This window comes from Salminus brasiliensis, chromosome 2, assembly GCF_030463535.1.
Source record: "Salminus brasiliensis chromosome 2, fSalBra1.hap2, whole genome shotgun sequence".
NCBI lineage: Eukaryota > Metazoa > Chordata > Actinopteri > Characiformes > Bryconidae > Salminus > Salminus brasiliensis.
In genome coordinates this window covers 45,756,229-45,780,712 of record NC_132879.1, presented here as the reverse complement: position 1 = coordinate 45,780,712, position 24,484 = coordinate 45,756,229, and the positions used below count along the sequence as shown (strand labels likewise).

At 42.8% G+C, this 24,484-nt stretch overlaps 1 protein-coding gene across 10 annotated transcripts in view; it reads left to right on the top strand.

Moving 5' to 3' along the window:
- erc1b (ELKS/RAB6-interacting/CAST family member 1b) overlaps window positions 1-24,484 on the top strand; it is a 276,578-nt gene that overhangs the window by 77,405 nt on the left and 174,689 nt on the right. For 6 of the 10 annotated variants that reach the window (XM_072672914.1, XM_072672911.1, XM_072672913.1 and 3 more), the window contains exons 9-12: window positions 4,369-4,509; window positions 12,316-12,456; window positions 16,854-16,889; window positions 21,794-21,987. In XM_072672914.1, the coding sequence (XP_072529015.1) occupies window positions 4,369-4,509; window positions 12,316-12,456; window positions 16,854-16,889; window positions 21,794-21,987 (512 nt within the window). The remainder of the gene's footprint in view (window positions 1-4,368; window positions 4,510-12,315; window positions 12,457-16,853; window positions 16,890-21,793; window positions 21,988-24,484) is intronic. The other 4 variants (XM_072672916.1, XM_072672915.1, XM_072672920.1 and 1 more) reach the window with 1 other exon arrangement.

The following is a 24,484-nucleotide window of genomic DNA, read 5'->3' as shown; positions in this document are numbered from 1 at the left end:
AAGTGCTGTTGCACGGGTTGGAATTTAAAGCTAAGGCCGGCCTCAGCAGGATGGCCCCGTCGAGTATTGGTAGCCCATGGGTCACTCCCGCGGCTCTTGCGCCTGCCAGCTCTGCCTGATGAATATGAATGAGTTTTAACTCTGGAGGTTATTAGCATTGTCTTATGTATCCGTGGTCTGGCTCGCGATCCACTGGTCCGGTGCTTTCTTCTCCTCTGCCCTGCCTCTTTCACATACCCTCACGCTCCGAGGTTTGGGCCTCCTCTTGCCCTCATCCATGAGCAGCGCCGCTGTGGCTTCGGCCCGGAAATTGAGTTCGTCAGCTGTCTAGAGTGAGAAAGACCTGGAGAGAGAGGGTGGCACTTCAGACCGGCTCCATTACAGCAACAACTCTCACAAGCAAGCCTCTGTGTTGAGGTTATACATCACGCGCTCGCGTGTGCACACACACACACACACACACACACACACACACACACACACACACACGCACGCACATACATACACACCCCTAAAAATACTTAAAGTGATACCCCGCACACCCACATGCTCAGATTCAGTCTCTCCCACCGTAACGTCTTACCATCACTTTTACACGGACCGGATCCCACCCTTCTTAGACATACAAGCATCGACCCTTTCACACGCCCTAGTCTGAGTCCAACACACTCGTTAACCCCGAGTCCATCTTCCAGACAAACACACACACTTTCTCTCTGTTTGGCTTTCTCTCTCTCTCTCTCTCTCTCTCTCTCTCTCTCTCTCTCTCTCTCTCTCTCTCTCTCTCCTTTTCTCGCTTTCTCTCTGTGTGTATGTCTCTCTCTCTGTCTGGCTCTCTTGTCTTTCTGTCTCTCTCATCTGTCTCTTTCTTTCTTCCTTCTTCCCCACTTTTTGTTTCTCTCTCGTTCTCTCTGTATCCCTCTACTGTCTGTCTGTCTGTCTCTCGTTCTGTCTTTCCTGTGTCTCTGTATGTGTTGTGTGTTAGAAGTGCAGAGTGGGACACGGCTGGCGCAGTAGAAGAACAGTCATGCACAGGACGGTGTGACTAAGCCAGCAGCGGCAGCTCGGGGGAGTGAAATATGGCCTCCACGGCGAGAAAAGCAGAGCAGGCTTGAAAAAGCAGTGTGTTATTAATGTCCAGTTCGTCCGCTCGCTGTGTGAGTTTTGGACGGCACGGGTGTGAAGGTGCCGGAGGCCGGAGGCGCGCTCTCTCCGATTCCAGCGGCCGCTTTCACAGGCCATCGGCGGCAACCTCTGCCAAAAAAGCCTGCTTCAAACCTCTTACTGTTTCAGCGTTATTACATTCACTACCCCCGCCCTCTTTCCCCTCTGTGTCTGCCATTCTTTTTTTTTTCCTCCCTCTCACACACATTCACACTCCTGATAATAAAGGGTTTTTTTGGGACGTGTTATTAGTGTGTGTATATAGTGTGGTGGTCTTTCACCCCTGAGAGTCATTTCTTTGGGTGGAATGGACGGAATCGCATCTGACTCATTTCTGCTGCACTAAGTTCATTCTAGTTTCCGAAAACACCGTGTTGTGGCTTTGCCCGCAGTGCCTGGCCAAAGTTGACACACGTGTGAGATTAATGAATCGAGGTCATTCTCTTTCTTTCACTCTCTTTTTCTCTCTCTCTCTCTCGCTCGCTCGCTCGCTTGCTCTCCCTCATATAGACTCAAACGGTGTGGGAATCTTATGAGCTTGGCCCACTGTGCTGTTCTTTTTCAGTCTGCTGTAACAGTGGTGTTTTTGAAATGGCTTAGATTTTATTGGCATGGCAGTACAGTTAATAGTTTTTCACAACAAACAGCTTATAGCTTGTTTTTCTTTTGTTGTTTTTTTTTTTTTTATATATATCTACCCGTTACATTTAATGAGTGTATGATATATTTTGGTATATCTGGTATGTCTGGGAGGTCTGGGATGACTGTTCATTCGGTATAACGTTTAAAATGTGTAACGAAATGTAGTGCTGCGTATTTTAGATCCATCGATCTAAGCTCAAGCGCTTAACATTGTGTTACTAGTGACAGGAGTGCCGCTACCTGATTTGTCCCCGGACTGCTTCATGCTGAACATGCGCGCACATGTGCCGTACAAGCTGTGCAGTGGACGCGGAGCGGGTATCCAGTACCAGTCCGTGCTGCCCACAGATGAGCACAAAGCTATAAAGATAAGCAGCAGATAAGCAATCAAGAAAGGTTGGCTACCCAAAGTCACACTTGCTGCCATGTCTATGCTGACTAAACACCTTTCTAACTTAAGACTAGCGTGATCCTGCTAGCCAGTGAGAGGTATGAAGGACGAGGGCAGCAACATCGTCGCAGAAAAACTTTACAGGGTGCCAAGCATTTTGAACATGCTCCAATAATATAACGAAAGGCTTTTTGGAGTAAGAAATGTTCAGTTCATAGACTTTCAAAAGCTGTTTAAAGGAATGCGGTAATTATTGCCTCTTTAATATATATATATATATATATATATATATATATATATATATATATATATATATATTAGTTCTGTTTATATATAAATATTCGTCACTTAATATTTACATTTTGGTTGTTCAGTATGTGTATCAGTAGTGAAGAAAGCCACTGTTAACCTGAAAAGATAGGCCTACTGTTTCTAATAGGATTCTAGAGTAGCATTAACTTAATTTTACTGGCAAATTTTGAACAATATGTAAACAAATGAGAATACTGTGATGTACCGTGAAATTGCTAGAATCTTTAACGAAATACTGTGATTGAAAGACTTTTAGCTTCAAAACCATTTCAGAATTTTTGTTGTTTTTACACAGTAACCTGTTACACAGGTATATAAGCCGCTTCACAGCCGGGGTGGCCTGTCCTCTTCTTGATGACGTATCAAGAGATAAAAGGGTCTGGAGCCGATTCAGAAGTGTTAAGTTGTTTGGTACCAGTTCATGAATAATTTTATGTGGTTTAGTGACAAATCGACACAAGTGAAGGAGGCCAACATAAGGCTGAAAAACAAAGCAAACGTATCACACAGAAAGCTGAAACATTAGGGGTGAACAACAAATTGGTTCATTTTTGAAAAGAACGAGCTAAGCTACACCAAAAGGCTTTGAAGACCATGGAAGATAACTAAAGTGGATGAAGACAGATTCTTCTGTGAGGAAAAAAAATAAACCCTTCTAGGCAACATCTAGGCAAGTCAAGAACGCTTAGGAGGTAGGCATAGCATGCACAGGTCTACAATCAGAAGATGCCTTCATGAATGTACAAACAAAGGGGTTTACCTCAAGATGCAAGCCACTGGACACTCAAAAACAGAAATCCGTTCTGGAAGATTCTATTGACAGATGAAACCAAGATTATGGAAACAAAGAGTATGGAAAAAAAGAAAGGGTTCGTGATCTGAAACATACCACATCATCTGTCAAATATGGTGAAGGCACTGTTGTGGCATTGACATGTATGGCTGCCATTGGAACTGGGTCACTGGTGGTTATTAATTGTGACAGCTGATCATCAATTCTGCTCAGGTCAAATGCAGCAAAATGGACAGGACAGGATAATGACCCAAAAGAAACCACAAAAGATTTTAAGGCTAACCAAATAATGTTTTAAATGGCCAGTTGAGCAGCTTTTCATTTACTGAAGGCAAAACTGGAGGCAGAACATCCCACAAACAATCAGCAACTTAAGCATCTAACTGGGGGGATTTTAATAAATAAAATATACTTTAAAAATACTTATTTATAATATTTAGAATTATTAGTGTGTTCCAGATACTTTTGAGCCTGTGAAAATGGAAAGATTAGCTGAAATTCCTAAAATTTGAAGGCACTATTTTTGATAAACCCCTGGAATTAAGGTTGAAAGTAAATACTTCACTTATGACCTTGATTGCCTTGTTCTTTTTAGTAAAGAAATTATTTTTTTTAGGAATACTGGATACTCTAGCCAAACGTAGGGTTTTTTGTTTGTTTTAGATCTGTGTTCAGTAAAGCTCCATGAATAGCTGTAGAAAAGCAAAATCCAGTATGGGCATAAATGGGTTAAACTGTAAACTGAAAAGTATTACATAGTGCCTTTAAACTTGGTGTGTTAAATGAGTTTATGGCCCCTGTTCTGTACAGCTTGTCAAACCACACCACAGTTGTTGTGGTGATGGTGGGTGGGGTGAGGACAGGTCAATTGCTAAAAGAAAGACTACATATGGAAATGCTTCTGTATTTAGGCAACAAAGTCTGTCCATCACCACATGTATTAAAAAAAAAAAAAAAAAAAAGTCAGTTGAGTGAAATGATTTTCCCACCCTTTCACAGTGTTTTTCTGCTTGGTTATGTGAGTTAACTGGGTGGTTGTTGGTGTTTTGTTTGTTTACGTGTGCAGGAGCGCATTATCGAGCGTCTGAAGGAGCAGAGAGACCGAGACGAGAGGGAAAAGGGCGAGGAGCTGGAAAACAACAAGAAGGAGCTGAAGGAGCTGAAAGAGAAAATCAGCTTGCTGCAGGGAGACCTGTCGGATCGTGAGGTGAGGCACTCGGAGACACACACACACACACTCTGACGGATCACAGTGATTGCGTGCGCACGTCAGTCTGGCCAACCACATCGGACAGCGTTTAAACATTCAACTGTCTCTCAGTATTGTATGGCCAAACACAACTCTGTGAGCTGCGGCTGACTGAACCTTCCAGAAACTTGTTTGGTGAGGGCCTGTTCGTGCCTCATCTTCCCTGACAGGCTGTTTCTCTGATTGATAGAAGGGCGCCTGCGCTGGCTGACTGACAAACAGCTCTGTGCTGGCAAAGCCGATAGCAGGTAACGCAGACAGGCGTTTCTAAGCAGGGAGGAGTGAGATGCAGAGGATGCTGATCTGAGGCCAGATATAGACAAAAGGTTGATGTTATATGTGGGGTAGACTGAAATATTGCAAACTAGACACCCAAAAGGGTTGTGTGTGCGTGTGTGTAATATATATAATATATGAAATGCCTTCTTTTGGATTATTCGATCACTAATTTTAAAACAACCTTATGACCTAGATATTAAAGATACCCTAGACTGGAAATACTGTGTTTATCTTGGCATAGTTGAATAATGAGAGTCCAGTACATAAAGGTTACATACAGTGAGCCTCAAACAATGGTTCTTCATTGAAGAGCAAGTTCTGCAAAATAGGGTTGCATGATATTGGGGAAAAATATTGACATTGCAATATTGTTGTTGTTGTTTTTTTTCCCTGCACTGCGATTACATAGCTGCAATATATATTAAAAATATAGGGTTTCACCACACGTCACCAGAAACCAGTGATCCAGCATGATATCATGATATTAACAACAAACTCTGTATCTGAGATTGGAGTAAAATGAATGATATTGGGCAGATAAAGTCTGCCTCAGGTAGATGCGTCATGACAAATGAGAACAGTGTAGCTGTAGCATGACATGTTTTATATAACGTGACACCTGACATTGCACATCCTGCGATGTGACTGCGATGTCCTGCACATGCGCACATATCACTGCCGATGCTGAAACGATGTGTTGTGTGTGCTACTGCTAAACCCAAAACAGACCTGTAAAACATTTACTTACACCCAGCCCACCAGCGGAAACCTTTCCACACCTAAAGCCGCAACATAGTAAAACACAGCAGTGGATTTTTTACACCAAGCTCTCCACAAAAAGCAAATCAGGCTTGGTTCATTTTAATAGTGTAGAACTGCAGCTGGACTATTCCTACATCAAAGAGCCACTTTAGATACTGAATAAATACATTCTAAGACACGTTTAGCCTTCATTTTCCAAGCTCTCCAGCTTTGGCGGTTGTTGTGGAATTATTTTTAGAATTCAGTTGACGATTCTAGATGTGATTTTCCTTTTTATGTCTTACATATGAAGTTACATTATACCAGCATCATTGCAGCGGCAGTGGTAGCTCAGAGCACTGGGTTATTGATGACAGGGCTACATTCTTTTAAGCATATTCCAAAGTAAATATAGTTTTCCATTCATGGGCACCGTTCCAATTATTTTAATTATACAGTTTTTTGACGATAAACTGGGTCAGAAGTAGTTGAGAATATATATGATATTATGGTCAGAATGGGCCGCAAGTTGCAAATATCTGCGTATCACTTGATAAAACGGTGTAAAAGTCACATGTGTATGGAGGGAGGGAGGTAGGGAGGGTGGGAGAAAGGGTGATCTGTTGCACTGCTATCTGTGGCAGTTCCCATCTGTGTGTATGGAGGCGCATTGTTGATGTATTAGTCACTGCACTGCACTCTTTTCCTACACCGTAGATGCCGCTGTCTGCTGGCGGCCTTTAGCTAGTCTCCAAGAGAGTTTGGCCTAGAGAGCAGACTGACTCAAATATACGCAGGTAAACACAATGGGCAATATCTAGGTCAGCTAAAATGATCGAGATCATGTCCATATAATGTAAGTGTAGTTAATAACGTAATTATTGTCAAAGACCAAATTTTAATTTTGTAAAAATATTGTAAATATTAAATCGTGAACTCAGTATTGTGAATCTGAGTGCAATTTTTCATCACCCCCTACTGAAAATCTATTATTGAAAACCGTGATACACTGCAATGGTAGTGTATGCCTTCTTCTCTAACTGTTGTGGTTGAAGTGTGGTTGAAACTGCTGTGTGAAAGTGCCATCAGTCTGCTGCTGACGCAGACATGCTCCGCTTCTGCAGCCATCCGTACAGCCTCAGAGGAACAGCAGAGTGATGAAAACAGACAGGCTGGATCTGACCACTGTCAGACCTCGCTCTGTGTGTGTGTGTGTGTGTGTGTGTGTGTGTGTGTGTGTGTGTGTGTGTGTGTGTGTGTGTGTGTGTGTTCGCACACGAGAGAGAAAGAGACAGGAAGATAAATGGCAGATTCTACATGTGAGGGGACTGCCCCCTGCTCCAAAGCTACTGCTCATTTCTCTTGCTGTCCTCAGCTCTGCTGTCTCGTTCACTTACTTTCTTTCTTTTCTCTCTTTCTGTCCCTCATCAGCCACTCTGCCCCTTGCCCACTGCCGTAAGACAAGACCCACTGTTTCTAAAGTCTATATATAAGCAAGGCTTTAGTGAGCGCACATGCACACGGTCAGCGAAACGTACGGATGCTATGCTTAGCAGAGCTATTCTTCTGTGGGTAGTTTATTATTCGTGTTTTTCTTGTGCTCTGTGATCCCCACATTCCTCTCCGCTGTCTGCATCAGGAGTGGCAGCAACACACCAAAACCACTTCCCCACTCCATCTCTCCTTTTCTCCGTCCATCAGCACCCTCAGCCTCTGTCCTCTACTCCAGCACACCCTCTCTCTCACCCTCTCCACCCTTCTCTCGTTCTGAAACTTCGCAAGGTCTGAATATCTCCTCATGCTGAAATCCATGTACATATCTATACAGAATTAAAGTTTAGACCTTTATCTAGATTAATATAGTAGCCAGTCTTTACTCTCTTAGTTTTGGGGGCATTGCTAATGATGGGGGGGGCATGAACAGGGGGGCATGAACAGGGATTGGGTATTGACCTTCTAAATTGGGACGAAAATGTGGTAAAATTTGAAATGTAAAATTCCTACTTATAACAAAATGAGCCAGATTTTTTGGCATTTGACTTAAATTAGACCATATGCTTTGAAAAGCTTGATGTTTGATATGACCAGAGTATTTGTTATTCACAAGCCTATTAAAGGATAGTATTTGGGAATACTGCTCCAAGCGGAGTTGTAAATAAATGAGAGGAAGCTAGAAGGTTAAAAAGCACCTGAAGCTCTTGTAACGACAGGAAAACCCTGTTGCCACATGTGTCCCCTTGAGGGAACCAAAAAGAATTACAGAGAGGATCGATGTTTAATACTTATTGAGCCAAATCACATTTTCACTGTACAGTAATACAATTTTAATATAAAATTTTGTCTGTATCACTCAGACCACTTGACCTACTCTCTACATACCTCTCTTGCGCTCACTCTATCCTTGCCCCTCACTCTCTCTCTTTTTATTTATTTATTTATTTATTTTTTCTCCCTGCTCTCTCTGTTGCTCCCACATCCTCTCTCTTTTCCCCTTGCTTTTATTTTTCTTTCACCCTCTTTTGCTTTTTGTTTCTGCCTTTCTGCCTCACTTTGTCCTTTGCCCTCCCGTTCTCTCTCCTCCTCTCATACATACGTACATACGTACATTTAATGGCCCAGGGGTTGTGAGTTCAAATACTGAGCCATGCTGTAGCCATCAGCATCCTGAATCGGCCATCAGTGGGCCACCAGCTGCCTCTCTCTTCCCTTGTCACTCACAAAACAGTGTAAAGCAAGGTGTCTGTTGGCTGGTGTGGCGGAGCTGATGACCCAGAGCATATATATATATATATATATATATATATATATATATATATATATATATATATATATATATATATACAGTGAGTCCAAGAAGTATTTGATCCCTTGCTGATTTTCTTCGTTGGCCCACTAATAAAGACATGATCATTCTATACTTTTAATGGTAGATGTATTCTTACATGGAGAGACAGAATATTAAAAAGAAAATCCAGAAAATAAATCTAAGGAATATATATTAATTGATTTGTATTTCATGGAGTGAAATAAGTATTTGATCCCTTAGTATTCATTAGCAGTTCTGGCTTTTACAGACCAGTTAGACACTCCCAATCAACTTGTTACCTGACCTGAAGCCACCTGTTCTCACTAATCACTTGTGTGAAAAACACCTGTCCACAGAATCAGACAGATCACACAGATTTCAAGTCTCCAACATGGGTAAAACCAAAGAGCTGTCACAGGACCTCAGAGTCAGAATTGTTGACCTTCACAAAGCTGGAATGGGCTACAAAAAGATTAGTAAGGTGTTGGATGTGAAAGTAACAACTATTGGTGCAATTATCAGAAAGTTTAAAGAGTATAACATGACAATCAACAGACCTCGGCCCGGTGCTCCAAAGAAGATTTCGCCTCGTGGGGTGGCAATGATGCTGAGAACAGTCAGAAATCGTCCTGCAACCACTCGGCAGGAGTTAGCAAATGACCTGAAGGCAGCTGGGACCACAGTTTGCAAGGAAACAATTGGCAACACTTTGCGCAACAATGGATTCACATCCTGCAGTGCCCGAAAGGTACCCCTGCTGAAGAGAGCACATGTGGAGGCGCGCCTCAAGTATGCCAATGATCATTTGAAAGATGAACCAAGTTATTGGGAGAAGGTTTTGTGGTCAGACGAGACCAAAATTGAACTTTTTGGCCTCAACTCCACCCGCCATGTGTGGAGGAAGAAAAATGCTGCCTATGACCCCAAGAACACTGTGCCCACCGTCAAGCATGGAGGTGGAAGCATAATGTTTTGGGGGTGTTTCTCTGCCAAGGGTACAGGGCTACTTCACCGCATCACTGGGAAGATGGATGGAGCCATGTACCGCACAATCCTGAGGGACAACCTCCTCCCCTCTGCCAGGGATCTGAAAATGGGCCGTGGTTGGGTCTTCCAACATGATAACGACCCTAAACATACAGCAAAGGCAACAAAGGATTGGCTCAAGAAAAATCACATTAAGGTCATGGAGTGGCCCAGCCAGTCGCCAGACCTCAATCCGATCGAAAATCTATGGAGGGAGCTGAAGGTCAGAGTTGCCAAGCGACAGCCCACCAACCTTCATGATTTAGAGAGGATCTGCAAAGAAGAGTGGGCCAAAATTCCCCCTGGTGTGTGTGCTAAACTTGTGGTTAACTACAACAAACGTCTCACCGCTGTGCTTGCAAACAAAGGCTTTGCCACTAAGTATTGAGTGTGTTTGGCAAGAGGGATCAAATACTTATTTTCCTCATTGAAATACAAATTAATTAAAATATATTCTTTAAAATTATATTCTGGATTTTTGTCTTGATATTCTGTCTCTCCATGTTAGAATATATCTACCATTAAAAGTGCAGAAGGATAGTGTCTTTATTAGTGGGCAAACAAAGAAAATCAGCAAGGGATCAAATACTTCTTGGACTCACTGTATATATATATATATATATATATATACACACAGCCACCGCAAAACCAGCCACCACTTCTTTTCAAACTACCGGGCAGCCAACACACTCTGAGGAAAGCTCTGGGTTTTGTGAGTGATGAGGGAAGGGAGATGCAGCTAGTGGCCCACTGATGGCCGATTCAGGATGCTGATGGCTACGTCTTGGCTCAGTATTTGAACTCTCAAACCCTGGGCCGTAGTGGCCCCGGGCCATATACCACAGAGCCACTCTCGCCCTGTTAAGCCTTCTCTCTCTTGCTCTCTTGCTCTTTAGTCATTATTTCTACTCTTTCTCTTTCACTTTTTGTTCACAATTACTTTCTCTGCCCATCTCCCTTAGTATTAGACACTGCACATTGACTGGATGCTGTCAGATGGTCGGCGAATGTGCCGTGTATGAGGAGTGATCTCTCCTCAGAGTTCCCTCAGCCTCACCCTGTTCTCTGATCACGTGGTGCACGCTTCATTCCCTCACTCCTGTTTTCTTTACCACCGCCAGAGGAGGGCCTCGGGAATGCGCCGCGGCTGTCCGAACATTAAGTGTGTATTTTGGTACGCGGGCAGCAGTGGAGTGTGAAATTGTGGGCCTCTCTGGCTGAAAACGGAAACGGCAGGAAAGGCTTCACGGATGGAAGGCTGTAGCTCTCGCACTGAATCCGAAACGCAGCTTAACAAACAGAGAGGCGAGCGTGCTGCATATGTACGGCACAGTGCGCGCACTCAGCACTGCGTTCATGCTGGTGTGATTTACGTCGGCACACTGCAGTTTTTACACACTTCCATTTTAGAGCATATCATGTCCACTGGGATTCAGGCCTTCATGACGTAGCGTATGTGGTATGACTGAAGGCAAAGCAAGGCAGCTGGCTGAGGTTTAAGGCTGCTTGTTTACACATGTTTGGGCTTAGTTTGTTTCCTTGTAATGAGGATTTGCAGCATGACGTTAGCGCAGCCTCTAATCTACTGGCTTTGATTAGCATCCCTGGCCTTGCTCTCCTCTGCATTAGGAGTCTGTGCTCTTGGTCAGTGCTGTGCATATTAAAGGAGTGGTTGCCAGGTTTTTCCTCCAAGTGGAGTCGAATAGTCAGGGCGTGTTTGGTATCTGGTGTTTATATTCGGGATTATGTAGTAAAAGTGTAATCTACCCTAAATAGCTATGTGCAAACTGCATGTCTGAAGCACTGGACAATTGCCTCAAACTGCTGAAGAGCAAATAGTTTTTTTCCCCTTAGAGCTTAGATGCTGATGTTTCTTCACAAATGCAGCTGGCTAACAGAACAATAACACTGTATTTCACAACACCACTGCCCTTTTTATTAGCTACATCATGAACACAGCAGGGCATTAGTGTCCAGTAAACTGGTCATAATATACAGTAATATTCAACCCAAATCTTTAATGAAGCATTGACTGTAAAAACTACAACATGCCAACTAGAACCTAGATCTATACACTTGGAACCTAGGTCTGTTCATTACTTCCAATTCCTTTCTGGTTATGCCACATTGTGACATTGTGACTTTCCTGTAGTGCATTTTGATGTAAAGAATCATCTCGCACTAAAGGACAAAAATAAATAAATAAATTAGGGTTGCAGCTTAAATAAGGTATTATTTAGAATCTGTTATTTTATTTATTTATTTTTTTCAATGAGTAATAATCTAAACACATTTTTTGATTATTCTAAAAAAGTGTTTTCGAAGGGGGTGGCCATCTTTGCGACGTTGGTCCAGATTTATTTCAACCAGGTTTAAACGCCATTCAAACATTTGGATATGTTGGATTTCAGCTCCCTGTTGCCATTCAGTAATTCTGGAAATATATAAATATTTTTTTCATAAGTCAGGACCTCAGATGTTATACTGATATTTCACTCAGCTGATACACATATATTTACATTTTATGTTTGATTTTGTATTGTTAGCTTGGATTAATCTTCTCTAGATTTATTGCTGTTTATGTGTACACATGCACGGACATCACAGCTCTACATATTTATTCCATTTTATCATTAGTATAGTAACTTTAGTTAGGACCTTCATCACCCACCCTTCATGCACACATTTACAAATTCACATATTTGAGTTTGTATATTTTTATATTTATATTGTATTCATTGTCTTTGTTGCTGTCTATTGTCCTTGCACTACTGTATGTCTTACCGATGTACAACCCTGCATTAGTATGGTGACAACATTGAATTGAAGTTAATTCTATTATGTTTTTTCCTTTGTTGATTTGCCGACTTAAAAGCCTTGTTCCCTTTTTTCTTTCGTTCTCTTCACACTAGACGTCTCTGTTGGATCTGAAGGAACACGCCTCATCTCTGGCCTCCTCTGGCTTGAAGAAGGACTCCAAGCTCAAGAGCCTCGAGATTAATCTCGAGCAGAAGAAGGAGGAGTGCATTAAACTGGAGAATCAGCTCAAGAAGGTGAGAAAGAAAAAGCAAATGTGAGCGAGAGACCAGACATCTGACCTGATTAGCTCCCCCCAAGCTCCAAATAACCTCATTGCTGATGAGGAAGAGCGCAGGCAGGTGTTGACAGTTGCCATGCTGTGTTTCTTCTGCAATGTGCTTCATATTCTAGCAGTGTGCCGTCATTCCCACTGTGCTTCTCTCTCTCTCTCTCTCTCTCTCTATATATATATATATATATATATATATATATATATATATATATCTATATATGTATGTGTGTGTATGTATGTATGTGTATATATATATATATATATATATATATATATATATATATATATATATATATATATATATATACACACACACACACACACACACAGTGGGGAAAAAATTATTTAGTCAGTCACCAATTGTGCAACTTAAATAGATGAGAGAGGCCTGTAATTGATATCATAGGTAGACCTCAACTATGAGAGACAAAATGAGAAAAAAAATTCTGAAAATCACATTGTCTGATTTTTAAAGAATTTATTTGCAAATAATGGTGGAAAATAAGTATTTGGTCAATAACAAAAGTTCATCTCAATACTTTGTTATATATTGTTTGTTTGCAATGGCAGAGGTCAAACGTTTTCTGTAAGTCTTCACAAGGTTGGCACACACCGTTGCTGGTATGTTGGCCCATTCCTCCATGCAGATCTCCTCTAGAGCAGTGATGTTTTCTATGGGGTTGAGATCTGGAGACTGGCTAGGCCACTCCAGGACCTTGAAATGCTTCTTACGAAGCCACTCCTTTGTTGCCCTGGCAGTGTGCTTGGGATCATTGTCATGCTGAAAGACCCAGCCACATTTCATCTTCAGTGCCCTTGCTGATGGAAGGTTTGCACTGCCCCATTCATTCTTTCATGTACACAGACCAGTCTTCCTAGTCCCTTTGCAGAGAAACAGCCCCAAAGCATGATGTTGCCACCCCCATGCTTCACAGTTGATATGGTGTTCTTTGGATGCAACTCAGCATTCACTCTCCTCCAAACACAACAGGTTGAGTTTGTACCAAACAGTTCTACTTTGGTTTCATCTGACCATAAGACATTCTCCCAGTACTCTTCCAGAACATCCAAATGCTCTCTAGCAAACTTCAGACGTGCCCAGATATGTACTGGCTTAAGCAGGGGAACACGCCTGGCACTGCAAGATCTGAGTCCCTGGCAGCGTAGTGTGTTACTGACGGTAGCCTTTGTAACGTTGGTCCCAGCTTTCTGCAGGTCATTCACTAGGTCCCCCCGTGTGGTTCTGGGATTTTTGCTCACCGTTCTTGTGATCATTTTAACCCCACGGGCTGAGATCTTGTGTGGAGCCCCTGTCAGAGAAGCCTCTTAAAGAAGAAGTTACAGGTCTGTGACAGCCAGAAATCTTGCTTGTTTGTAGGTGACCAAATACTTATTTTCCACCATTATTTACAAATAAATTATTTAAAAATCAGACCATGTGATTTTCAGAATATTTTTTCTCATTTTGTCTCTCATAGTTGAGGTCTACCTATGATGTCAATTACAGGCCTCTCTCATCTATTTAAGTAGGAGAACTTGCACAATTGGTGACTGACTAAATACTTTTTTTCCCCCACTGTATACATATAGTATAGTATTCAATACCTAATGTGACACAATTGAAACCCTGTGATGTCACTGCGTGCTCTGTCTTTGTCGTTATCGTCTCTGTCTCTGGCTCACACCTTGTCAAGTCAAGTCAAGTCAAATTTATTTGTATAGCGCTTTTTACAACTGTTGTCGTCACAAAGCAGCTTTACATAATTATTACTTAATAAAGAACAGAGACAGAGAAGAAAGAAGAAATAACATGAAGCGTCAAAGACCCCCGTGAGCAAGCCAACGGCGACAGTGGCAAGGAAAAACTCCCTCAGAGCTGGAGTAAGAAACCTTGGGAGGAACCAAGACTCACAAGGGGGACCCATCCTCCTCTGGCCAGACTGTTTTAAACATTAATGATAAAAATTACCAAACCAGGTACAACAGAAAGTTAATAGTTGTGATATTAATAGTGTCAGACAGGCACGAGTCCATCTAGGTTTCAGCACGGCCACCAAACAGGCAGCAGCGGCTGGCGGGTGAGCCATGGGTGGTGGTGGGTTGGGGGGGGGACCCGCTGGCTGGACTGGTAGGTGGCAGCTGGTTAGATGCAGGTAGAGGGGACCTCAGCGGGCAATCTTCCTGCAGATCGGGCTGGGTGACCATTTACTCGGGAAAGGTAAAGAGAGAGAAGTTAGTTCTAAGAGGAATTTTATGGAGTGCAGAGAATGTTGATCATCAGCATCTGGGTATGTCTGATGACTCCGGCAGGTCTGATTATCACAGCATAATTAAAAGGAGAGAGCCAGAAGGTAACACGGACACGGGCGTACCCTGAGAACACCAGCATCTATCTGCTCCACCGTCAACAAACCTGAGTGATCGCGTGTAAGCAGCGAGAAGACAGCTCCAGCATCTCAGAGTACTACAATTCCCTGGGTCCGCGAACCCCTGGACCTGCAGCCCTTATCTAAGAAACATTAATTACCAAAAGCTAAACTAAACATATAAGTTTTCAGTTTAGATTTAAAGATTGAGACTGTGTCTGAGTCCCGAACATTATCTGGAAGGTTATTCCAGAGCTGGGGGGCTTTATAGGAAAAGGCTCTTCCCCCTGCTGAGGTTTTCTGAATTTTGGGAACGCGTAAGAGGCCAGCACCCTGAGATCTAAGTAGTCTTGATGGTTCGTAATATACTATACTATACTAAGATCCTGCAGGTACTCAGGAGCGAGGCCATGTAGGGCTTTATATGTTAATAAAAGAATTTTGTATTCAATACGGAATTTAACTGGGAGCCAATGAAGTGCTGATAGAACTGGACTGATATGGTCAAATTTTCTAGTTTTAGTAAGGACCCTGGCTGCAGCATTTTGCACCAGCTGAAGTTTATTGAGGTTCCTGCTGGAACAACCTGACAGTAATGCATTACAGTAATCTAGCCTTGAGGTAATAAAAGCATGTACTAGCTTTTCTGCGTCTTGTAGTAATAAGGAGTTTCTTAGTTTGGAGATGTTCCTAAGCTGCATAAAGGCTGTTCTACTAATATTAGCTATATGTTGCTCAAATGATAAATCTGAGTCGAATGTGACGCCAAGATTTTTAGCTGCTAAACCAGGAATGATGGGAGAATCTGCCAAGTCTAACATTAAGTCTGATAGTTTATTTCTAGAGTCTTTTGGACCCTAAAAGGAGAACTTCGGTTTTGTCACTGTTAAGGAGAAGGAAGTTATGTGACATCCAGAGTTTTATATCCTTTACACAGTCCTCCATTTTCTGTAATCTAAATTTATCGTCAGGTTTGGCTGATATATAGAGCTGTGTGTCATCTGCATAGAAGTGGAAATTAACGCCATGTCTGCTTATAACTGAGCCCAGTGGTAACATGTATAATGTAAATAATAGTGGTCCTAAAATTGAGCCTTGCGGAACTCCATATCTTACTTCTGCATAGTTTGAAGATAAATCGTTTATCTTTACAAATTGGAAGCGTCCCGTTAGATATGATTGGAACCATGATAGGGCTGTCCCTGTGATTCCAACCATTTTCTCTAATCTTTCTAGTAATATAAAATGATCTATTGTATCAAAGGCTGCACTAAGGTCTAGTAGGACTAATAAAGATACGTAGCCTTGATCAGAGGCAAGAAGGAGATCATTCGTAATCTTCACTAGGGCTGTCTCTGTGCTGTGATTGAGTCTAAATCCAGACTGGAATTTCTCATACATGTCATTTTTACTCAGGTATAAGCAGAGTTGTTGGGCCACAGCTTTTTCTAATATCTTAGATACGAATGTTAAGTTTGAGATGGGTCTATAATTAGATAATACGCTAGGATCAAGATTTGTTTTTTTGATTAAAGGTTTTATAACTGCTATTTTAAAGGTTTGGGGTACATGCCCAAGGCTAAGGGATGAATTTACAATTGTTAGAAGAGGTCCGATTATAATTGGGAGAATTTCTTTTAGCAATTTAGAGGGAATCGGGTCGAGTGTACATGTTGTACAATTAGCTGAGGATATAATTTTTTCTAGTTCTGGCTGTGGAAGTGGGTAGAAGGCTTCCAGCCTTTGTTCTACAACTAAGTTTTGTTCTAAAGCAACTATATCGGGTGACGGCCATGTTTGATTTAATAAGCAGGGTTGGATTTGTTGTCTAATATTGTCACATGTTTCCATCACTATCTAACCTCCTTCTGTCCTCTGTCCATTGTCTCACATCCTATGTAATGTTAACCTAATTTCTTTTGATCATCACTTTCTCGTCCCCTTTTTTCCCTTACTCCCTACTTCCCCCTTTACCCCTCTTTCTTTCCTAAAGCACACTGAGCACATGTCAGGCCATCCCTCCAATCTTGTAAGTGCATCCCGGTGTGGAAATCCTCCCTTAGCTCTGTGCGTGTGGCTGCAAAGGAATCTCATGAATGTGTGAGTTGCGGGGCTTTGCTTGCATGAGCTTAGGGCTTATGTGAAGTTTGTTTTGTGTGTGTCTGCGTACAAGAGATGGAGAGGGAGATTGAAGGTTTCCAGGGGGTTCAAGGCCTGCATGCATGAGCTTATTCCTTATCTAAATGCTCAAAGTGATCCGCTGTTGTGAGTGGGTTTAACGTCCTCGCAGTGTAACATGGTTTTGCAATGTGCTGTGATGTGATGGCCTTTTATCTGTGCATCTGTTTTAGCTGCCCCACTCACTTATGCCATGTGGTTTGGGGCCTCTGCCGTGTGTGCGCTACCACAGTACTTTTAGAATGGCTATAATTGTACATATATGCTTAGTTTCCAGTGTGTTAGTTTCATTTGCCTTGTTTCATGCACACTTATTGGTCATTTTATCAAGTACCAGCAGCACTCCTTTGCTTGGAAACTGACCACAAGTAAATGGCTGTACGACGACTTGGGCCTGCAATACTTTTGCTTTAACCACAGTGTATATATTGTCCATAACAGCAGCATTGGTGGCATTAAAGGTCATGTCCACTAGGGGGCAGATCAGGGCTAGAACGTTCTCTATCGGCACTAAATTAATGCCTTAAAATATACCATAATCCCAACGCAAGTTGAACATTGCAAACAGTGGTGGTCCTATGGTGATCCCTTTTATACTGATGGGCATAATGATTTGAATGCCCAGATGCAGTTTTACAAGCGTATTTACATCCCTGTTATTTGCCCTAAGATTGAAACCGTCTGATTTTCTTTTTATGGTGGGTTCCTGATGAGCTCTGCTCTGATTGGCTCGTTAACATCAAAGCATGGAATCAACATACACAGTCAAAACATTGGCATAGTGATGTTTTTAACAATTTAGCAACAAGATTAGTAAGTCATTTTTAATTTTTTTATTTAATTTTTTTTTTTTACTGCCAGTGCGGGTCTAAGCGGACCCTGTCGACTAGATGAATGGCCTCATCTGAAATGCTAGGGTTAGCTTTTAGCCTAGCATAGATATCTTGCTTCCCATGCTTTCACTTCCCGCTTTCGCTTCTTTGTGCAGCGTATTTAACAGACTCTCTCTGGCTAATGGCATCAGACAAAGGTACCTATGCACTTTGTGGCAAAGACTGTCTCGGACAACTGCCCTCAAAAGCAACGTAAGCAACATTTTCTACTGGTGAGGTAGCCACGGCGTGTAATACTGCGTGCCACTATCTTGAAATAGGGCAGTTTTCCACTCTAGGGCCCTTTTGAAAAGCAACCGTATGATGTGTACCTAATAAAATGGCCTTTCAGTGTAGCTACAAAGTAGGGAAACCTAATAAAATAATCTGCTATTCTGCATATATGCACGTGTCTGCACGAGCACCTCTGTATATGTAGTTTCCAACATCTAATGTGAAAGGTAAGTGATTTTTCACAGCTTTTTGTTCCTCCAGCCCTGGAAGAAACAATAGTCCATGGGAACGTTCTCTGGTTGCACATCTACCCTGTGTTCTCTTCTCATGGCTTTGTCTGTATATCCAGACACCATCTTCACTTCCAAGAGCAATGAAATTGTTGGCGGTGTGCGTTGTCCGTTCACACTGGGTCTCGTATAAAAACCGTGTAAGCGATAACTCGCTGACAGCACTGTGGGCATCTGCTGTGATTGGGCGAGACAGAGTGTCGGCCGGGGTCCTGGCCAGCCCTGTGTGAGCGGAAGGCGTGTTCGTGTAGCGAGGTGTCTGCTCGCCACTTACAACACACACACCAGTAGAGGACCGTGGAGACAGGCACACCAGACACCCAACACGTTACCCTGCATGACCCGGTCAGATGTCCCCAGAGCTTCTTTGCCTAGCACCTCACACCTACCCACCCACCCACACAGGAGTATTGAAGCTTTTGCCTGTGAATGTGTATCAGGTCTTAACCCATATGAAATTATTGGGAGGGAGTGCTTTAAGGATCTCGGAATTACAGTGACTGCTAGTATTGGCTGAATAGGGTTCTCTGTATGGTTCTCAGAACAGCTCTGGTTTCTTAAACCGGCTCTAGAGACTTTCTCTGTTAAGACTGATGTAAAAGCATGAATGATTAAATGTCTGCTGGTAACAGAATTAAACAAGCCATTAGCTATGTTAAACAAGCTACTGGCCATGTTGCCTGGGTTGGTAGGATGGCTCGCCCTCTCCCACCCCATCTCTAAGCTTGATGTTAGCCAGTGCAAGTGTCTTTTAGCTGATGTAACAGACCAGGCATTTCGCTCAGCAGGTATTCAAAAGATGCGGTTGGCTGGCTTCATCCTCTCAGTACTGGCAGCATCGTGTATTAAGGAGAGTCCTAGCTACTGGGAAAGAAATCACTTAAACTGGGAGGAAATTGGACCCATCCAAAAAAAAAAGCCCTTTGTTGCCTTCAAACAGCAGGTAAAGAGGCCAAAGTCTGATTTTCTCACCATCATTTTTAGGCTGTTCAGACTTTCTTTTTAATGTGACCTATATCCGACATTCATCAGAACAGTTCACGCTCCAAAACTGATGCACATGTGCCAGTCAACATCAATTTAAGAGTGTTGAGGGGAGAGGGCGCAATCTACCCATTTGGAGAGAGCACGGCCAGTTGTGCTCTTGTGAACTCCGGCTGCTGATGACGAAGCGGTGTGTCACTGATGCCAACACCAGTAGTTGAACCAATGTGTTGCATATATATGTACTGCACTGCTCTAATGTTTATATTAAAAACATATTTAATAAAAAAAACTGTTATTTCATATAAATATATAGTGACTACATGTAAATATATAGCGACTAGTTAATACATATAAATGTATATTTTTATATATATTTTGTATACATTTCTGCTCTGTGTCCACACTTATAAATATGGTTTTCAAATATAAATAGTTAATTTTTTTTTATATATATAAAATTAAGACTTTTAACCCCGGACTGTATGCCAGTGGTTCTCAGTCCTGGTCCTGAAGTACCACTGCAGTTGTTGCCTTACTCCTAACACAGTGGTTCCCGAAGAAGTCCTCAGGGATCTACAGACCCTCCAGATTTTTGCTTGATCCCTGTACACTGAGGGTTGGGTTTGAGTGAAAACGTGAACCGTCTGAAAGTCCCTGCGAAACGATTTGAGAAGCACTGCTCTAAAACCCCCTGTTCACCTTGTTCACCTTGAGAAGAGCTTGTTAATTAGCTCATTAGTTGGATCAGATGTGTTGGGAGCAGGGGAATTCTGCAGTGGTACTTCAGGATGGGAATTGAGGACCTCTGCTGGCTATCTCGCATGCCCTCACTGACACAACATGTTTCCTATCAGCAGGGCTCTGTGTGTTTCTCTTATTTATGGTGCTCTGTGGATGGACCCCTCTGGTGTTCCAACACCAACATGTTCTATTGGGCCCAAGAGCAAACACAGCTGCTCGAACAGCCCTGTTAATAACGAGAGTTATGAAAACCATATCCTACCTTGTCTGACTGTCTGCCTCTCTGTACCGGTTTCTCTCCCTCCTGTAAATTGGCTTTTCCTCTGTTTGTGCTCTCTGTGTTTCCGTTTCTCTCCAAGGCTTTTTTTGCTTTTTACGCTAGTTTGTTCGTACAAGCGTTTGCGTGCGAGCGTAGGCGTGTTTCGCATGAGTGCTTGGCGCTGTTTTGTTTTGTCATGCCCGTGTAACTGATGTCCTTCCCGCCTCTCCGTGTACACAGGAAGCCAAACGGTCTTGATGATAGCTACACAGTTATGGGTAGTTAATAAATTTTCATGTCAGATAGATCATTCCTGCTCCAGGCTACACAGATGCAGGCACATAGACACACATAGACACTCACACACACACACATGCTGGCTTGTCTCAAAGTCCTCCCCCACAGACGACGTGCTCTTGGCGGTCAGTGTGGAAACCTCCTCAACCTCAGGCCGAGACATTAAAAAAGCAAATTAGAGGGGCCTAAACGTCACCTTCAAATAATATCGCCCAATAAAACAGAACAGACCCCTTTCACGGCGTGCCAGCCCGAAGAGGCCGAGGCCTGCAGTGGCCACCCCGAGCCCAGACGACATTGCGCAATACCGTTTTCGTGCTAAAGTGCTGTGCTGTACTGCGCTGTGCCTGCCTTTGCTGTGCCTGTTGCTGCACTGGTTACCGAATGGCATGAGCCAAATGACCTTGATGATGGCTACACAGTCTGTAGGCTGAATTAGAGAGGACTCTTGGCTTGTGTTGTGTTTGGGTTTGCAAGTGCAGCTATATTAATGAGGCATGGACACTACGGCTTTTATTAGAGCGATTTATTTTTGTATCTGACCGTGATGGCTGAAGGAGCTCCTAATTAATTTGATGACATCAGTGTAATTGTGTTTCCACTGCATACTGGAGCGCGCACACACAGTTGGGTTGTTGTGATGTCATGGACGAGGTGACACAGAGGCTGCAGGTGCAGAAGGGCGTTTGCCACTGACACTCACGCACACATGCCCCATCAGTGACACTACCCAGGCTACCCTTGGGCAAGGATGCCAGGCGTTTGTTTAGACACTTGTGCCAGCCTGCTACTCATTGGCTTGCCCTTCTGATCCTACTGAAGAGTCCAAAAAGTCCAAAAAGACACTGAGGAACCACAGGCGCCCGATGCGTTCGGCTTTGAAGATTACTTTCGGTCATTCCCAGTTAGAAAATGCTGTTTTGTAAGAGACCACACTGTTGGACGATGATCCTGAGCAGCTTTATTTTTCCAAATGGCTTCCATTTCCAAAAAGCACTGAGGATATCATAACACGATAGTGCCTAACCGTTTTATGAGGTTAATCTCTGAACCCTGTGTTTTGTTTCATGTCTAGGCTCAGACAGCAGCTGTAGAGGCTCAGGCAAACACAGAGCTGTCAGAGCGCATCAGCACACTCGAGCAGGAGGTGGCACGCCATAAAGAGGATGCTGGGAAGGCCCAGGCCGAAGTGGACCGTCTGCTGGAAATTCTCAGAGAGATGGAGAATGAGAAAAATGACAAGGACCGCAGGATCAATGAGCTTGAAAGGTATGTACTCATACGTGGCCGTGTGTTCAAGGTTAACGGAGGTCTCTTTTCTATGGCTCTCCCCCCTCACCAAACACATTTCCAAAGGTAAACACATTTCTCCCACATATACAAACATAGGCACACTTTTCTGCCTTACATACATACCTGTTTACTCCTACAGTGTGTCAGCTGGAGAGTTTCCCTGTGGTTGCATCTAGTAAACTGAATTTTGGCAGGTTATTGGTTTCAGCAAAGTCCATTTCAATCATACAAGACCAGGCTTCTATCTCTTTAAAAAGGGAGAAAGCTATAAATCTGAAATTTGAAAATCACATTAACGGATTAGGAAAATGTTTGAATTCACTGAAGTCAAATAAAATAGAATGAGCAGTGTGGTTTTTGTTTGTTCGTTTGTTTTTTTGTATATATATATTAGTGATAAGTATAAGATAAGTGATCCCTAGTACCATCTCAATCGAAGGCCGAGTTTCATGTCAGGGACAGAACGCAAAGTGACCGTCTCAAGAAGATCATTTCCTCACCCTGTCAACGCTAAGGTATTTACAGCCAATCTCCTCATCGGGCTGCTAGGAGGCCTGCCATGACTGCCCTTCACCATCAGGCCGGTTTGCACTGGTGTCAGTAACACGTGCACTGGAACCTAAACATGTAGAGGAACGTTATGTTTAGTGATGAGTTGGATCATAGGGTCAAAGTGTGGAGATGCGCAATGCTGATTGCTGCACAGATAGAGTAATATGAATGTCATGTTTACTCCTCTTTAAAATGCGAAAATAATCAATCTAAACTGTACATGCCTGCATGCTCATTTAGGACAAAAAAACACAGTGTATCCATCAAGAAGAAAAGCCTGATACATTCTTTATATTTTTAGTGCGATACTGTAATCCTTCTAGTGGCCGATTTAATTCAGTACCAATAAACATCTGACCAGACGACTTGCATTTGGTGGGCAAATAGCTACTAGGAGGCGAAAAGAGGTTAAGTGAGTTATTTGCCGTTGCTGTTTTGAATTAGAGTCTTATTTTACTCACTCAAAAATCTTTACTCGCTCTCTTCCTTCAGTGAGTTCAGTGCAAACATTTGTAAGACTCCGGTCATTTAGTCATTTTCCCTTTTTCTGAAGATGTCATTATGTGACCGACAACTTTGTTCCACCGTCGTGCTAGCATTGTCGCTTAGTGACATGGTTTCCATGGCTACGGCACTAACACAGATTTGTTTTCCTCCAGCTGTCCATGCTTAGCAGTCCTCAGTGACTTTGGTTCCGGTCTTTACGACCTTGAGATCAAATCAAAATGCTACACAAACCTACAGCAGAGCTCCCCAGAATAAAGTCCAGAGCTGTGAAGCTCTACAGACCTCAAATATTATAGTTGTGTGTGTGTGTGTGTGTGTGTGTGTGTGTGTGTGTGTGTGTGTGTGTGTGTGTGGGCATGCAAAAAAAGACTAGTATGCATGTCTAGTCAGATACTTGAGTATTTGTAATGTGTATGTGCACGTGCTTATCTGCATCTTCTCTCTACTGTCTTTTGCTAAAGAACTCTTGCCCTCTTGTAGCTTTGGTCCTTTTTGTGCCTGGGCTGTTGTATTTCTGTCTGTCATTTTATCGCTACTCTATGAAACCATTTCTGTACACATACGTGTGTGTGTGTGTGTGTGTGTGTGTGGGACTCCACTAACAGACAGCCTTCCTGGAGCTCCTCGCAGCCTCAGCAGGTGAAAGGCCCTGTGCCACAGCAGATGGGGGGGCTAATGTGGGACTACCTGGGCAAGTGAGTGGTTAAGGCGTATTACTGCACGCTCCCTGCACTTGACCCCCTGCACCTCGCCTCCTGAAGCAGTGCACTCCTTCACAGTTACTCCAGCCCTCACTGGTTCGTTCTGTCTTACCATCACAGCCCCTCACGCGTTCAGCAGTATAATGCTTCACTCTTCAGATCAGTACATTCACAGCTCTCAGGATAAACATGTGTGCTAGTAGGGGAGAGCAACAGGGCAATGTGAAATCATTCTGATAAGTGATTTATGGTATGAAAATAAATTGTGATTGGATTTTCTTACCATATTGAGAGTTTTATCAACACTTAAGAGCAAGGTCTGTGAATGGAATGCTTGTGTAGTGCTTGTCTTATTGTCAAGACATGCTACAATTTAAATGATTAACCAATTAATGTCAGATCACAGAAATCAAGCTCTGTAAATGCTTGTGTAATGCTTGTGTAAAAGTGTGTGTGTGTGTGTATAGAGAGAGATAGATAAGAAAGAAAGAAAGAAAGAAAGAAGGTGCCCTGGAATGGAAAATTGTATTTCCCTTGGCATAGTTGAATAATGAGAGTTCAGTACATTAACGTGACATACCATGAACTTCAAACACCCAGCCCACGAGCGAAAGTCTTCCGAGCCTGCTGCACAGTGAAACGCAACAGCTGCCTTTAGTTGTGGAATGAGTAATTGTAGTAAAATAAGCCACTCTTGATCTACAAGGCTTGCT